This window comes from Clupea harengus, chromosome 4, assembly GCF_900700415.2.
Source record: "Clupea harengus chromosome 4, Ch_v2.0.2, whole genome shotgun sequence".
Lineage (NCBI taxonomy): Eukaryota > Metazoa > Chordata > Actinopteri > Clupeiformes > Clupeidae > Clupea > Clupea harengus.
Window position 1 is genome coordinate 28,458,003 of NC_045155.1, and position 18,348 is coordinate 28,476,350.

The 18,348-nt window shown below is 44.5% G+C and overlaps 1 protein-coding gene across 1 annotated transcript in view; it reads left to right on the plus strand.

Annotated features, from left to right (window-relative positions):
• Positions 1 to 8,850: 8,850 nt before the first annotated feature.
• The window catches only part of LOC105900129 (E3 ubiquitin-protein ligase PDZRN3-B-like), a 36,895-nt gene continuing 27,397 nt past the window's right edge, over positions 8,851 to 18,348 (plus strand). Inside the window, exons 1-3 of the mRNA XM_031566959.2 lie at positions 8,851 to 9,830; positions 11,706 to 11,792; positions 13,550 to 13,657. Of these exons, the coding sequence (XP_031422819.2) occupies positions 9,117 to 9,830; positions 11,706 to 11,792; positions 13,550 to 13,657 (909 nt within the window). The 5' untranslated portion in view covers positions 8,851 to 9,116. The remainder of the gene's footprint in view (positions 9,831 to 11,705; positions 11,793 to 13,549; positions 13,658 to 18,348) is intronic.

Genomic DNA, 18,348 nt, shown 5'->3' on the forward strand with positions numbered 1-18,348 from the left:
TCTCTGTAGTTCTACCCATCTCTCTCGCTCTCTCTCGGCTATTCTCCCTCCTCTCTCTCTGTAGTTCTACCCATCTCTCTCGCTCTCTCTCGGCTATTCTCCCTCCTCTCTCTCTGTAGTTCTACCCATCTCTCTCGCTCTCTCTCGGCTATTCTCCCTCCTCTCTCTCTGTAGTTCTACCCATCTCTCTCGCTCTCTCTTGGCTATTCTCTCTCCTCTCTCTCTGTAGTTCTACCCATCTCTCTCGCTCTCTCTTGGCTATTCTCTCTCCTCTCTCTCTGTAGTTCTACCCATCTCTCTCGCTCTCTCTTGGCTATTCTCTCTCCTCTCTCTCTGTAGTTCTACCCATCTCTCTCGCTCTCTCTTGGCTATTCTCTCTCTCTCTCTCTGTAGTTATACCTATCTCTCTCGCTCTCTCTTGGCTATTCTCTCTCCTCTCTCTCTGTAGTTATACCCATCTCTCTCGCTCTCTCTTGGCTATTCTCTCTCTCTCTCTCTGTAGTTATACCTATCTCTCTCGCTCTCTCTTGGCTATTCTCTCTCTCTCTCTCTGTAGTTATACCTATCTCTCTCGCTCTCTCTTGGCTATTCTCTCTCCTCTCTCTCTGTAGTTATACCCATCTCTCTCGCTCTCTCTTGGCTATTCTCTCTCTCTCTCTCTGTAGTTATACCTATCTCTCTCGCTCTCTCTTGGCTATTCTCTCTCTCTCTCTCTGTAGTTATACCTATCTCTCTCGCTCTCTCTTGGCTATTCTCTCTCTCTCTCTCTGTTACTCTCCCTCTCTCTCTTTCTCTCTCTCTCTCTCTCTTTAGTTCTACCTCTCTCTCTCTGCTATTCTCTCTCTCTCTCTATGTCTCTCTCCCTCTCTCTCTCCATCTCTCTCTCTCTGCTACTCTCCATCTCTCTCTCTCTGCTACTCTCCCTCTCTCTGTCTATGCTACTCTCTCTCGCTCTCTCTCCCTCTCTCTCCCTCTGCTACTCTCTCTCTCTCCCTCTCTCTCTGCTATTCTCCCTCCCTCTCTCTCTCTCTGTCGCTCTCTCTCTCTCCCTCTCTCTCTGCTATTCTCCCTCCCTCTCTCTCTCTCTGTCGCTCTCTCTCTCCCTCTGCTACTCTCTCTCTCTCCCTCTCTCTCTATGATTCTCACGCTAACAGATTTTGTATCCCTCACTCCCTCACACACATGTTCTCTCCCTCCCTCTTCCTCCCCCCCTTCCTTCTTCACCCCCCCCTCCCCCACACACACACACACACACACACCCTCTTCTCTGTTCATGTGCACGCTCATGCACGAGAGTCACTATGCACCAATCACTGTGCAGCGCGGCAGCCATGCACCAAGCATGAAATAAAGGAACACCTTTTCCTCCGTGCATCCCCTCCAGCTCAGATGCTTCTTCCAGGTCCGCTGTCAAGCATTTCTCCCACACCCAAAGGCCAAATGAGACTGTGTTTGTTCACTGGGTATTCCAATACCTACTAAAAAACAAGCATGGAACACAGCAATGTATGTTATATTTATCAGTCATTTGCATCGTTAGCAGCAGGGATTGGAGGTGCCTTGCCTAGTGTTATTGTAAAATTTTTAGAGGCAGGATACATACTGTTCATCACAATTTAATGCTTACACTCTATATACAGTATATATGTGTATGTGTGTGCATGTGTGTGTGTGTGTGTGTGTGTGTGTGTGTGTGTGTGTGTGTGTGTGTGTAATAGTTGTAGTATTATAAATGTTATGGTATACATAATAATATTACTGAATACCGGTGCACTTTGGTTAAAAGGTGAACAGTGTTTACAGTTTGGGGGGGGGGCAAAAATATTGCGATGTTCATGGGTAGAGTTCAGAGAGAGGTTCGTGGTGTCCAGAGGACTGAACTGCCGGATTGAATGGAGATAAATCCAGACACTCCAGAATCCTTTGAGGGCTCGTGCTTAGGTTATCTGTGAATACTAAACTGTTCTCCTCAGTTGTAAGTAGTCTTTTTTTTTTTCATTTTTATTTAAACATACTGTCAGAAACAACAAACAAGGCTGTGTTCATAGGCAACACTCTTCAAAACTCATCATAGGATGCAGACATGATTTACTGTTAAGTTGCTGGGAAGGATGAGCTTCCCTTTCCTTCCATAATTATGAAAAGATTAGTTTACACTCATTCGACCCAATTAGATCTTAAGCTGATTAATCAACTCAATTACATGAGATTTACACATTAAATTAAAGTTTGGCTCAGTGAATTGGCAAGGGCTTCATTAAGGTTAACACCCCCAACCAGCATCTCTCCTCAACTGCTTCTCAGTGATCCCACTGGGGTCTATGGTGTGGAACTGGTTGGATAAATTAACCCACACTCAACACGCACACACACACACACACACACACACACACACACACACACACACACACTCAACACACACACACACACACACACACAAACACACACACACACACACACACACACACACACACACACACACACAGACACACACACTCACACAAAAAACACACACACACACACTCACAGACACACACACACACACACACACACACACACACACACACACACACACACACACACACACACACACTCACAGACACACACACACACACACACACACTCAACACACACACACACACACACACACACGCCAGACAGTAATAAGACGAGATGGGATTGAGTTCAGGGGTTTGTTTTTTTAAACGGTGTCCCCCGATCCCCGAGGAGTGTTTTTGCTTACTCCACCACTTTTAGCACCCCAGTCAGCCTGACAGTTCTTAGACATGGCCCAGATCAATATTGTTTGAAATCTCCTCGGAATTAAGTGATGGCATACCTCAAATGCCAGTGATTTATTGCTCATGACGAGGAGCTTCTGTAAGAAGGTATCAGCTGCAATAAGTGTGTGAGCGACAGAGGGAGAGAGAGAGAGGAGGAGGAGGAGAGAGAGAGAGAGAGAGAGAGAGAGAGAGAAGGAGAGAGAGTCAGAGTGAGTGTGATAGTGATTGAGTGTGTGAGTGAGTGAGTATGAATGAGTGAGAGATTGAGTGAGTAAGTGAGTGCATGATGAGTGTGGCATGGAGCATTTGACTATCCTGGAGAGAGAGAGACAGAGAAAAAAAGCAAGAAAAACAGAGTGAGAATGTTAAAGAAAGAGAGAGAGAGAGATAGAGCGAGAGAGGGAGAGAAGAGGAGGAGAGAAAGAGAGAGAGAATGATAGAAAGAGAGAGGGAGAGAGAGAGGGTGGAGGAGAGAAGGAGAGAAAGAGAGAGGAGGAGAGAAAGAGAGAGAGAATGATAGAAAAAGAGAGAGAGGGAGGAGGAGAGAAGGAGAGAAAGAGAGAGAGAATGATAGAAAAAGAGAGAGGGAGGAGGAGAGAAGGAGAGAAAGAGAGAGAGTAATGGGAGCATTTGACCAGCTGCTGTGTTGGCCTGTTGCAGCCTTTTTCCACAGGTTTGTTTGGCAGAGAAGACAGGTCCAGTCTGAAACAAATGACGGCCATCTGAGTTCATTTATATATCTGGGTCTGGTCCAGGGGGCCGAGACAGCGGCGAACCACACAGCTCATCTGACGATAACCCTCCCCGCCAACCATGCAAAGCCCTTTTTATGGATCTACAGGTTTGAAACCTTCAAAGGATACAGTGTGATCTCAACTCTTTGTGTGATGGGCCTCTACATTTACAATTAGTCGTTTTGCTGCAGATGCTTTCATTCGAAGCAGCTCACAGTTCAAGCAGAGTATTACAATCATGTTACAATCAAATGAAGCCCTTGAGGCATTGCTCTTCAACCAGATGTGCTAAAGGGATACAATTCATGATGAATTACTCGTCAGAGAGTGCTTTGATTCATTAATGATCAGGTAGTCATTTTGGCCATGAACACATGGGTTTATGTACCATGCCTATAATTCGTCATAATAACATGGTTTCTGTTCGTTGTGGCTCTCCTCTCCAGCTATGTGGTGTGAGCAAGGACATGTCAACATGCAGCTTTGTCGTATTCACAGTTATGTGAACATTTGTGTGATGAATTAGATGGTTCCTGCAGAGATATAAAGAATCTGACACTTTGGATGACATCAGAGCATTGGCATTCCTCGTGTGTGTGAGAGACATTGAATAAATCAGTGATTTTCAAACCATTTGGTTTGCAGGCAAAGTGAAAATATCTCGGCCGAAAATCTCAAAGTGTCTTATCTACCAGGCGGTGTGCTCAGATAGCCAGGACAAAATGTCAGCCTAAGCTGGGTGCCACTTACTCTAGGCTAAAAAGCTCTGTCATAAACTCAAGAGGCACAATTTCTCAGGATAAAAAAAATAGCAATCTTTATTGAGACCATTTGGAAATGCCTTTAGAAAAATAGGTAAACGATAAAAGGCGGATGTACTCTGATTTCTGGAATTTATGAAAAATGTCCCCGTTTCTAATCGCTTTGGCCATTTATAGTAAAACAGCACCACCCAGAGACCAAATTGTGGAATCTCCAATGAACTGCAGGGGGCGCTAAAAGCTCAAACCACATACAAGCCTCTCTGGCTCACTCCATACATTCTGTCCATCATCCATTCGAATGGTTATCTTGATGTACAGCCAATCAAACGATCAGCAGCAGAAGGAAAGTAAGATAATGTGCAGGCTATTTGAGTCCCATCACTTAAATTGCAATTAAATCTGGCCACAGAATGTGCAAACAGTAATGATAGATGGCCTGGGAATTTTATGGGAAACAGTGGCAGTATGTAGTTAAAGTAGATAAAAATAAAGAACATGTATCCCGACACTGAGGTCTGCTTTATAGCTAGCATAAAAAATAAAGATTAATGAGGTTGTCAGTCACACAAATCTGATATCTATGTACATTAATTAACCAAATACCACCTTCACAGCGGGCCTGTTTACAGTCTTCCCCACTAATCAACTACAACCATCTTTAAATCGTGTTCTAACCGGAATGAAGACAAGAGTTACTGCCGTTCCAGATGCACCATGACAGATGAGTGAAAGATGTTTCTGGGTCTCATAGCAGGGTTGGAGTAATGATACTTCCTCATAGATGTTGTATTGTCTCACAGATAGGCTGTTAGCTTTGACTGTACACATGACAGATGGAGGACATGACAAATGTTGCGCTGACAAAAAAGAGTGTGTGGGTCCTTGCCAAAATGAGAGAAGGGGAGAAAGAAAGCGTGAGGGAGGGAGAGAGAGAAAGAAAATGTATTTTTAAGTAAGCATTCTTTTTTCATGTTTCTTGTCTCTGTGCCATAAGAGTGGTGACAGTAATTGGAGTTTTGTCACAAACACAGCAGGCCAAAACCACAGACAGGGCGGAGAGCGAGCTCAACTGTCAGGGGCTGCTCTGCCTAAGTACATGACGGGGGGATCCCACATGACATTTATGAGAACATGGCTGAGATGCGGCAGTCACTCATTAGCAGCCTCTCGGAATAAAATCGTGCCGTGTCACCAAACTCCAAACCAAAGTTATTTTGCAAAGGATAATCGATTTCATGAGAAGGGGGTTCAACAAATAAATTGCACAGTGCAGTTCTTTGTCATTTCCACAGCATTGACTCTCTCTCTCTCTCTCTCTCTCTCTCTCTTTCCCTCCCTCTCTCTCTTTCCCTCCATCTCTCTCTCTCTCTCTCTTTCTCTCCCTCTCTCTCTTTCCCTCCATCTCTCTCTCTCTCTCTCTCTCCCTCTCTCTCTCTCTTTCCCTCCCTCTCTCTCTTTCCCTCCATCTCTCTCTCTATCTCTCCCTCTCTCTCTCAGAAAAAAGAAAACAAACAGCTACTTTCCCTCCGACTGTCTGAAGAAGCTCTTTCCCCAAGAGAGAAACAATCAGCAGTGCTGGGTTATGGCCTCTGGATGAGTGTGAAGTGGTCGTCTGGCTGTAATTTAGGGTTGAGGGTTCAATATCCGGCGACGGAGTCGGTCCTCTGGCTATATAATAACTCACTAGTCTCCTCCAGCTTGCAGAAGGCAGTGCAGTGGAGGCAAAAACACTCCAGCCCCGTGGCCAAACCTGAGCTCCTCACTGAGCCCTTGTTCCAGGTGGAGGTTTGCTTGTCCTGTCTTCCCTATGCAGTGTTTTAATGATGGCATGAACAGGGTCTGTTTCAACACCCCGAGTAGAAGTGGTCCTGGTGAAGACTATTTTAAGAGTTGAGGAGCGTTCGCTCCGGCTCACTCCTCTAACGTCCGTCCGCTGCATCCTCATCGGTGTGCTTGAAGCATTCCCTGCTCTCCTGCGTCGCAGGGAGTTTGCCACATGCATGCATTGAGATTTTGCATCCAAGCCAATCATCAGAATTAGGGTTTGCATATTCAGAGATTAAGGGTTGTAAAGCGAGCACCTGGCTGAATTTAAGAATAACCACCCTTTCATTTCCTGTTCCCTCATTCAGTCAGTCATCCTGTGTCTTGTGAATCTGGGTGAAAATCTCGGACCAAGTGTGTGCACCGTGCTCTTCAGGGAGGGCGAAGCATTAGATTGAGGTCAGAGGCAAGGCTGCACCACGTGTTTATATTTAGCAGACATTATCATCGGGCTTCGGTTCCCTGTTCTAGATCCCCCAGCTGTTTCTTATCAGTGCGGGCCGAATGTGCCCTGACAGGCCAAAGAGGCGCGCTCTCTCTCTCTCTCTCTCTCTCTCTCTCTCTCTTTCTCTCTATCTCTCTCTCTCTATCTCTCTCTCTCTCTCTCTCTCCCTCCCTCCCTCCCTCTCTCTCTCTCCCTCTCTCTCTCTCTCTCTCTCTCTCTCTCTCCCTCCCTCTCTGTCTCTCCCTCTCTTTCTCTCTTTCTGCAGGAAGGTGGAGAACACGTGGGAAGGATAGAGAACAATTCTGCTCGCTGTGCTCTCCTCATGTCCAACAAATCTTCATTACCTAATTCCTCTCAAGTGGCAGTGTTAGGTCTGTAAGGGAATCTTTTACTCCAGCGTTCAAAGGTTCACTATGTAACCATGATACAGAGCTTTGTTTACATCCAAGCATTAGCACCACTTGAAACTATTGATCATTTTGAGGGACAACTGAACATGTTCAATGTCGTCCCCTAACTGAAAGGTCATTTTGCACTAAGCTGCATTTCTCATATATGACAAGCACAAAAACACTGAGTCACTGAGTAATTCCTGTTCCTTCTATTTATTGACTTAGCAAAGTACTCATATTTAGGTAGCTTACCATAACCTTACTGCTAACTGTATAGATATCAATACCAACAGGGCCAAGTGTGTACAGGCAGGGTCCCATTTGCCATTGTACTGCACTCTCTCGACAAGCGCTAGATAGAATCCCTTAAACCAGCTCTATCTTTCAGCCGACCACCTTGACAAGGATAGAAAACCCTGCAGATATAACCTCATGATTGCCCCCTCCACTACCAAAAACACCCTCAAAAACATAAAAAAAAAAAAAAAGCTAAGATAAGCCTCCTTCCCTCAGCCCTCCCCTTGACAACCTCAAGACTGGTGATGTGATGTCTGCTGCTCGGCCCCTGTGCAGCAGCACAGTGTGTGTGTTTTTCTACCGTAAATCCAGAGAAAAAATAAATAAAGAGGAAAAAGATAAACATTCTCCATATCTACGCTGAGGGAACAACTAAGCGCTGATGCCCTGTAAACCCAGTCCTGATAAGTAGCAGCGATAGTGGAGCTCCACATTCCTCCCTGCTGTTCCCCAAGGAGGGCTTAAATTCCTCCCAATCTCCCCTCCTCCATCTGGTATCAAGGTTTGTCTTGGCATTGGTTAAATATGTCCCAGGAGGAGTGGGGTGGTGTGTGTGTGTGTGTGTGTGTGTGTGTGTGTAAGTGTGTGTGTGTGTGTGTGTGCGTGTGTGTGTGTGTGTGTGTGTGTGGGGGGGGGGCGGGGGTCTCAGTGGAGGCTTGTGGCTGACAAAATGCTGCAGGAATGAGTCCAGTTTTTCATGTCTTGGCATCCTATATCAATGCTGTTGATATGCCTGTCAACACCGTTTATCTATCTTTTAACACGAGTGTAAATTATTTTTATCATGATAATATCCAGAATTGTGTGTCATCAAACACACTGTGTAATCATAGATGGAAGTTCTAGACAGTACGTCTTTAGGAAACAACTTATTTTCTTCATGGTGGTTCAATTTATCAACATGCAATGATATATCATTATAACTGAATGTAGTTTTCAGCCGAAAAGTGCAGTTCGTCAATTCTGAGAACCTACGTAGGACTGTAATCAACACGCTGAATAACAACATCTACAAATGCAATTGAATTAATCACAAGGACCCACACACTAACGAAGTGGGAACTTGAAGTGGTCTGTAATTTAATTCCATTTAAACTTTTGCTACGCTGAGCCTGAGTGTTTAAACACAAAGGGCACGACTAATTACGTCTCCTGTCATTCATGGGGTCTATTTTAAGACACAGTGACTTTTGCTTTTCCCGATTCTCTCGAAAGAATGGTAAGTGAGACCAAGAGCAGAGGTGGGTTATTTTCGTCACACATAATTACAGGAAGTCAGCAGCAAACGAATGCTAATTGTACTTCACGATGCCAGTGCTATTGTGATTAAGCAAACTGAAAACATGCACAAATTGGTTAGAGATTAGACTCTGTTGAACCGCTTCAAAAAACCCTAATTATCACCAGCAGCTTTGATTGCTGAGGAGTTGTTTTTGACCAATGGTGATAATTTTCTCAAAACACTTTACATACATTCAAAAGACAAGTCTAGCCATGACAACTAAACTACTTTGATATAACAAAATTTTGAATTTGATGATCTAAAAGTGACATAACATCACGAAGCAAACAACTGCGTTATCAAGCACTCCTTTGCACATTCAAAAAATATTGAGACACGCCCCTCCTCTCTGTCTCTCTCTGTCTCTCTGTCGCTCGCTTTCTCCCTCTCTCACACACACACACAGAGAAAAGAGGTCAGATTGTACTGGTATTACGGTAATATCTTTCCCAGGCTGCGCACTTTTCCAGCTTTCTTTAGTTTGGGGTATTTGAAAAGAAAGTCCATCCAAGAACCCAAACGCGTACAATCTAATGTGCGCACATAGTGACATTTAGACCCACAATCTTATCATAGCCTTTCATCGGTCTAAATTATGGGATTTGATTTGGATCGTTTCAGCGCTGTTGTGGACCCTGACTTTAAATGCAATTTGTGTGGTAAAGTTTTAGAGGACCCGCTGACAACTCCGTGTGGGCACGTCTTCTGCGCCAGCTGCGCAATTCCCTGGGTCGTGCAGCAAAATAGTTGTCCCGTCAAATGTCAGCGAGTTTCTACCAAAGAACTAAACCATGTATTGCCTCTCAAAAATCTTATCCTGAAACTGGACATAAAATGCGACAACTACGCAAGAGGCTGCAAGCGAGTGGTGAAGCTCCAACATCTGGCTGAGCACACCGAGATGTGTGACTTTTCTCCGGCGAAATGCAGAAATAAAGGCTGTAACGAAGTGCTGAATTTGAAGGATATGGATACTCATATGCGGGAAACGTGTGAGTACAGACCGGTGGAAATTTGTGAGAATGGTTGTGGATTGATGCTGCTGCACAAAGACCAGAAAACAGACAATCACTGTTGTTTAAAAGCTCTCAAAGGGAACAACAGCGTACTTCAAGCGAAAACGGGCAGTCTGGAGAAGGAACTGAAGAGACAATCGCTGAGAGCCATCAGCAGAGAGAAATCTTTACTCGCTCAACTCTCTGCGGTGCACAGCGAGCTTCAGATGACTGCTTTGAAATACCAGAGGAAATTTGCCGAGTATAACGCACGGCTTGATTCACTTTCCAAGAGCAGAACCCCCGCGCTCAAGGTAAACGTTTACGTTTACAAAACGTATTCTGTAAATATTATACATAGACTACAGGGCATCGTTGGCCTACATCTTAAATGTGCCAGGGCCAAAGATGCACTGCTCAATATGTGATTATCTATTAACAAATGCTGGCATGTTGTACTTAATATCCGCCCACACTATCATAGAGGTGTGATAAATGAATACATAAATGCATGAATACAAGCATTCATTTTTTCATTCTGAATAATTCCAACGACTGTTCTGAAATGTTGTGCCATTTAACCATCCTTGCTCATTAGTCTATACATTGAACATGTCGACTGATTGGGCTGGACAGTGCAAATATTTGAGTCAACTGCGTACACATGAGGACACAAGCCAACATTCACCTCATTAATTTAGGGTCATTTGACATCAACGACAAACTGCGACCATCTTGGCAAACAAATGCAGTGTTTCACAACGACAAGTAATATAAGCCACAGCCGTCTGGAGAGTTTTACTCAAACTTTTAGAAACTCCTCTATCTTTTAAATCAGGGCCTTAGTCTACATCTGCCGCAACTACTCATCAAGAACAGGACTTTACACGGTTCTCACAGACTCACTGTAATGCCAGGACTCACTGTGTATTTTGCAGCCATCAGTTCACTGATTTATAGACTTCACTGACCGTAGGTAAACAAACATTCCTTACTGGTAGGCCAGGCTGTCAAATTAATGCAAATCTATGAGTATTTTATTATGTTTGTGTGTGGAGCCCCTTACTGGTCATATAGATGATTCTTTCAAGAACAATCTTGACATCGTAAAAAATCCAGAAAAGGACATTATAAAAGTGCTATTAGTAGTAGGCTACTCTATGCATACCCGTGTATGACAGTTGTACATTTTCTTGGTGACTGACAGCAGTGGTACTAGCACAACAGCTCAACAACAACAAGTATGAGTATGGTCCAATTAAAAAGACTGGGCATAGTGTTGTCAGCAGAAAGGCCCCAATAAAAGTCAACACATGCACGGGCGATCAAGAGCCCTCCGTGTTTTTCTGAGTCAACGTGACACATTTTCCCCTCCAGCTGTTTCCACCGTAAATACCATTACATTTTTTTGTGTGTGTGTGATGGGTCGTTTCCTCCGCCTGATAGTATTTGTATTTGTAACACCGTCTTCTGTAGGGGCTGAAAGAGACGCATACTACGGTATCGCCATTGTCATTGTGATGACATCTGCGCGGTTGATGCCTTCAGAGTGGCAGTTTTGCCCAAGAACTGGTTCTCTTCCTGTTCCAACAAACATCAACATCATAGCTGTCAAAAAAAAAAAAAAAAAACTCAGAAGGCAATGTCGCTGCATGTCTGCAGGGTTTACTCAAAATCGACTTCCTTTTTGTTGAAGCAATACAACTTTCACAACAGTCATTCATCAATGTGATTCAGCAATCACTCAAGAAGTGTGTTGAGTTTTTGTAGGTGAAGATAGATGGCATTGTTGATGGCACTCCCTCATAATTACTTCAGTTTCACAGAGTTCTCTTTATGTTGAAAACATGCAAGTGCTTGCTTAGGACTAGAGAGTGAGTAACTTAAGTGCAAGATATGGACTTGTAGAGTAAATTGTGAATTTATATGTTGTGCACCTACAGGTTTATCAGTGCTGAAGACAGCTTAACCTACTGAATTACCCTGTTAAGTAGCGACCACAGGTTCAAACGAAATGTGTCACTTCAGTGATAAGTAAGTGTGTTCCTATTGAGTGATATGAATACTCTACCTCAAATATTACCAGGGTTTGTCTAGGGAGACAGGCAATGGTCCACTCACTGGTGATGCAGGATGCCATGAACCTGATGTTTAACTGTGGCATGAAAACCTGTATTCTCTACTTCCAGGACGGGGACACCAGGAGTCTCAAGGTTACTCTGCATCGATCATCTGGATCTCTGGGCTTCAACATCATGGGTGGCACCTCCTGTGGGGTATGTAGGCTAGGCTATGTGTGTATGTAGGCTAGGCTATGTGTGTATGTATGCTAGGCTATGTGTGTATGTATGCTAGGCTATGTGTGTATGTATGCTAGGCTATGTGTGTATGTATGCTAGGCTATGTGTGTATGTAGGCTAGGCTATGTGTGTATGCATGCTAGGCTATGTGTGTATGTAGGCTAGGCTATGTGTGTATGTAGGCTAGGCTATGTGTGTATGTGGGCTCTCATCTAACTGAGTGAAGTTAGAGTTAGAGAACCATACAACGTTTTGCAGATCGTCAGGATGTTTTTGGAATGCCATCCTGTTCTACAGCCTCCCAGACAACAGCTGGCTATAGATTCGACCTGGCCCTGATATCACTCACCTCTGACCCCAGACCTGGCCCTGACATCACTCACCTCTGACCCAGACCTGGCCCTGACATCACTCACCTCTGACCCAGACCTGGCCCTGATATCACTCACCTCTGACCCAGACCTGGCCCTGATATCACTCACCTCTGACCCCAGACCTGGCCCTGATATCACTCACCTCTGACCCCAGACCTGGCCCTGATATCACTCACCTCTGACCCCAGACCTGGCCCTGATATCACTCACCTCTGACCCCAGACCTGGCCCAAATCATGACCAATCAGCTGCTACATTACAGTCCTTGAATGTGGAAGTTCATTGGTCAAAATCTGATTTTTGCAATACTGTTATGAAGCTCACAAGCAGCTGTCCATGTCCTGATGCCATAGAGGAATATCAATCACCATGCTTGATTAGCCTTGCTCGATTTGCCATGCTCGATTAGCCATGCTCCCCTGTTTTCTTTGAAGGTTTAACTAACCAAGAAAAACCGCTGGAATGCTTGAAATAGTTCAAATTCTTTTTTTTAAACTTGTGAGGAGTCTTTTTTCCATTTATGCAGTACTTGACTTTTAACTCAACTCACTTGATTCTAATGTAGTAGGATTGAAATGCAAAACATTGCCCACTTTGATTGTACATCAATCTATCGTGCATATAAGACATGACAGGAACCGATGAGTAGAGCCCAGGTGAGTAGCACATGCCAGAAACAATAGAAAACAATAACAATAACAATAAACAATAAAAAAAAAAGTCTTTGGAGAACACCAAGCCTCCTTAAGCATAGCATCCGATAGGCTGTTGAAGAAAAACCAGCAACAATGGTTGAGCGTAGATGCATAACTTCCCTGAACCCGCGCTGTTTTCTCTCAGGCGCCCCATGTGTGAAGGCTGAGCTTGTATGTTTCACACTGATTGAGACCACAGAGTGTTTGATGTGGTGGCGGATCTAAACACAGGGCTGGTCTCTGCCTCAGCCTCGGCAGCGGGCTCTTCCTCCTCTGCCTCTTCTGCCTCCTCTGCCTCTTTAGCTGAGGTGATTAGAGGTGTCGCCGAGAGGAGGGAAGGACCGTCGAGGAAACTTCCCCTCGCTACTCTTTAATCTCGTAGGGAACTAGAAACAGTGCATCGCCACTTACTGCTGGTCTTGACAGTACAGCTTCCAAAACATGCCTGTGTAGAAGTCGTATAACTTTACTTCCTCATGTCTGCTTCCTGTGTTTACATTCAAGAGAGGGACTATGGAAAAAATGATGTAATCCCCATTCTCTGGTATGTCTCCCTGACATTATACCTGTAGAAGAATAGAACGCATGCTATGTGTGTGTCTGTTGTTGTTAACACTGTGTCTGTTGTTGTTGACTTCTGTTGTTGCTGTTGTTGTTTCTAAAGGACCCTGAGGAGGTGCATTTGACGGATGAGATTCTTGTGTCAAAGGTCGTGGAGAATGGCCCAGCAGACAAAGAGGACGGTCTGCAGGTACATGACAGGATTATGGAGGTATGTGCATCTCACAGTCTAAAGGACTAAAGGACATCTCCATTCCTGTCTCACATCAGCGGACAAACATAACGTGACTTATTCTGACGGATATAACCTTACTTGTTCTCCTTCATACTTTTACTGTGTCTATCTATATAAGAAAGGCAGAATTGATTAAAACTGTTGCAGTTGACTGGACCGGACTGCTATCAGTCAGGCAAGAAATAGTGTTTTACGCACCAAGCTGTTCGCCTGTCAGATTGCCTTCAAGCGGAGAGTCGCTCGTGTCTTTGTGGCATAAGTTGAGCATAAGCTGTGAAGTGACCCCTCCTGTGCTATGGATCAGTGGAGATCCATTTTGCGTCTCTGAAGGCATGACGATGCAAAGAGCAGGTGATGGGGTTTCTGAGCCAGGTATTCATCTGTAAGTTTAAGTGGAGAGTCTTCTTAAAAGGCGTATTGAATATCAGGGACTTCTCTCTCTCTGCCTTTTATGGAGCGTTTCTGTTTCTGGGGAGATGTCTGAAACATTGAGCCTCGAGGCAAATCAAAGAGCCTCCTTATTAAGTGAACTGCTCTTCCGATACAACAGCATAGCACAAAGCTTACAGTGAAAGAGAGACACACACACATTTCAGCTGGTGTGTGTTTCTGTGTGAGGTGTGTGTATATGTTGAGAGTGTGTGTGTACATGTGTGCATGAGTGTGTGTGTGTGTGTGTGTTTCTGTGTGTCTGCGTATGTGTGTGTGTGTGTGTGTGTGTGTATGCTTGTGATGGGTAGTAACAGGACACCAATGTTCTTGAGAAAAGCGCTCTCACGGTGGCCTGTGGATTTGGGGGATTTGGGTTGAAGAATGAAAAGGTGCCAGGTGTAGCTCACTACTCTCATCATTGTGTCCATTTATGTTCAGTCACTGGTACAGAAGGAAACGCAATGTGTGTAAATAATGTAATGTAATGTGTGCGTGTTTGTGTGTGTGTGTGTGTGTGTGTGTGTGTGTGTGTGTGTGTGTGTGTGTGTGTGTGTGTGTGTGTGTGTGTGTGTGTGTGTGTGTGTGTGTGTGTGTGTGTGTGTGTGCACTTACTCAGAACCATTTCAGAAGGCTCTTTAGGCTTTTTCCCTTAGCTGAGGGTTGAGTTTCTATTCACCAAGTTAAATGTATTCACTAGGGTAAAGTGAGCCCGACATTGGGCCGCTGGCATTCTTGAATAACCCCCCTCTCTCTCACAGACCCAGGCCAGGCCAGCCCAGGCTGCTGCTGCTTGGGCTCGGGAGTTTAAGGGCAGGATAAAGACAGCACCTTGGCATTGCTTTCCTTTCCTCTTTACAACCCGTGCATCTCCAGCTCGGAAAAAAAGACGCGAACTCTCTTGTTAAATTGACCGTGAAATTGCCCAAGTGTGTGTGTGTGCGTGTGTGTGTGTGTGTGTGTGTGTGTGTGTGTGTGTGTGGGAGTGAGTCCTCGCCAGTTTCTCTTCATTAGAAGTCGCCTGCTGGTGACCTGACAGTCAAGTTCTTGCACAGATTTATACTTGAGTGCTGAAGACTCAGGAAAGTGTTGGATGTGAATAAACACACCATGGTATTCGGTTTGTATGTAGTGGGTCTTTGATGTGTGAGAACCCTTTCAAGTCCTCGTGGCACAGCAGCAGCAGCCTTTCAGAAGCTTGGGACCAGTGGGCAGAAAGGCATCATGGGATATTTGGAATGCTGGTAGTATCATTAAACCACATGTTCGTTTATATCTATAATGAACCTAGTCAATTGTTGAAAGTAACTCAAAACAATTTCTGTTGGCATGTTACGCATGGTATGCTGCTCAGAGAGAATATATATCCCTGAGTATTTATTGTCGAAATTATCTTAATCGTCCTCTGAAAATTCTGAACTATCAACAAATTGTGACCTATCATACTAACAAATTGTGACCTATCATAACAGAAGCGACCTCTGTGTTTATCGTCTGCGTTTGAAGCGTCCCAGTAGTGGATTTACACCACCACATGGAGTGGGAGAACGGGTCGTGTGTGCACATCTTAAAAGACGTTGTTTATTGACCTAACTAGAGGAACGCACTATATAACAAGTAGATTGAAAACGAAAGCTTTGACACGTGGCTTGTGCCTGTAATGGCTACTGAAAGTAAGGCCATGAATTATTCCAAGGGTCACTCCCAGGGCAGTGGACCCAGCCGTAGTCTCCTGTTCCAGGGTTTCTTGTAAGTTTTAATGGACAGGCACAGGTGCACTCCACTGCCTTCTCACACCTGAGAAATGTTCCATAATTTGACCCCTGTTCTGCCAGAGGTCATGGCACACGCTATATATAATTCAGACGACACGTTTGAACTCCTTGGATGTCCTCTGGCTATGAGGTAGACCCGGCGGTTCTCAGAAGGCTTCTCATTCAATTTCAAGGAATGTCTCAACAGCGTCGTTAGAGCCGAGGCCTCTCGAGACTCGAGAGGGGAGAAAGAGAGATTGGTTCTGGCTCTGTGCCTCTGCAGAGGGAAAGACAAATGCGTAGAGGTTAAGAGAGAGAGAGAGAGAGAGGGGGAGAGAGAGAGAGAGAGAGAGGGGGAGAGGGAGAGAGAGAGGTTAAGAGAGAGTGAGAGCGCTCTTTTATATGTCTTTGCCGGCTAGCGCTCTAATGCTCGCCCCGCGACCTCCACGCTCAAACGAGAGGTCAGCGGTTTTCCTCTCTCGGCCTGCTTTTCATGTCAAAGAACGGTGGCACGATTAGTCACTTTGATCTCTGTGTCTGCACTCGGTCGAAAGGAGGCCCCTGACTCTCCTCTCCTCTGGTTTTCTACTTTAAGTCTTTCAGCCGGCCGGCCGACCGACCGAACAAGCGAAAACACTGCCTGTGAATGATTAGACAGATTAAAGGGGGGAAAGCACATGAAGAAGGACCCTGAGAGAGGACTGGAAAGAAAGGATGACAGAAGAAAGGGACAGGGAGGGCTGTATTTTTACTTAATGCACTGGTCAGTGCCTTTTCACTTTTTAGGAGGTGTTATGTAACTAGAACAAGCAAGTCTCTGGTGAACAACGATGTCTCGCACATGGGTCCCTTCTCACGCTCACCGTCCGTTTATGATCTTATCATGTTTAGGTGATTTGAGGGGTGGGGTTGGGGGTGGGTGGGCGGGGATAGTGTCTCAGATTGGGCGATGAGGTACCACGGGTTCACCAGAGGATGCCAGATTACAGCCACATCCATTGCCCAGTCAGCGGCCATCTGGCCGGTCCAGACTGCACCTGCATCAGTTCATGTGGTACAGGTGTTCTCTCATCCGGCCCTAATGTGATGTTGAATACAGCAGCACTGGGCCAGCACTGGGCCATCACTGGGCCAGCACTGGGCAAGACCTGGGCCAGACCTGGGCCACAGCACACAGATATCTTGGCATCTAACGTTACACCTACTCTAAATTCCTAAACTAATCGAGTCAAATTGATATTTAATCTAAAAGCTAAATTCCTTTTATACACCTAAGTCTATTTTGAAACTGTCAAAAAAAATATCAAAATGGTTCGTGCAACTAAACAAATATACAATTTCCTTTGATTCTGCTCTAAAAGCTTTGCTTGGTTATTTGCCATGTGGGTTGGCTGTTATCTTTTTGTTCACTGAAAATCCTGTTCTTGCTCGGGTGTAGGAAATCCTCCAAGTGCTAAAATGTGTACACTAGCAGCTGGCCCACAATAACAACAAATGTCTGTGTTTGCTCGAGGATTGTTTTTGTTTTTTGTTCAAACACGGTTTTGTGTCCAAGTGATATGTGAGTGGCTGGTGATGTGTGTATGGCTTTGTCATGCAGATTGATAAGACGTGCATTATCCTGTTTTCGTACGACGGGGGAAATGAGAAGACAATGTTCTGACCTATTTTCAGGGGCCATGTGTCTGATGTTCAGCCGCGTTCACGGATGAAAAGAAAAAAAGCTCAGCGAAAGGGCTTCATCTGTCTGAAGGCAAATGTCAACGGCTTCTGTGCTAATTAAAAAGGCTTCCTAGGACCGTTGTGGAGACAGGGTCTAAAGAAGACAGCTCAGACAGACTCATTGTTACTGTATTTTTAACTCCCAAGCCTAGACTCATCTATTCTTTAACAGTCTGCGTTTTTGTTTGTCACAATTATCATAATTTACCATTTTGGGCATAAAAAGTGGTATCTGTTTCTTGGATGGAAAATTGTGGCTGCTTTAAGAGTTCTGTTTGGCCACTCTGAAATAACAGAAGGTTAGGAACACAGAATAATTGACATAAGTTGTTGTTAATGTTTTAACCCACAATAACTTTATACACCCAAACTGTCTTTCTTACATTTCATCATTTGCATATAAATGACACATTTGTAACATAATCTATGAAAAAAAACAAGAACAAGGTTTATGTCTCTGTTACAATAGTGTTTAGATGTGTTGAAATGCACTGATGAACTTTGCAGATAACACGTATTGATGAATGAGAGTGTCTCTGATAACAATTTAATTACATTTAACAATGTGTCTCTCCTGTTTGCAGTAGCACATAAACAGTGTGATTAGGCTTAATGTCAGGTAGATATGGCATGCTATGGCAGTGCATTTAACCACACTGCATACTTTGTGGCATTCAGTACCCACTTCCTGTGATCTTTTAAGCATGCAAACTAGCTCTGGGCTACTGTGAGAGATGCCCTCCAGTCTAATGAAGGCTTTTT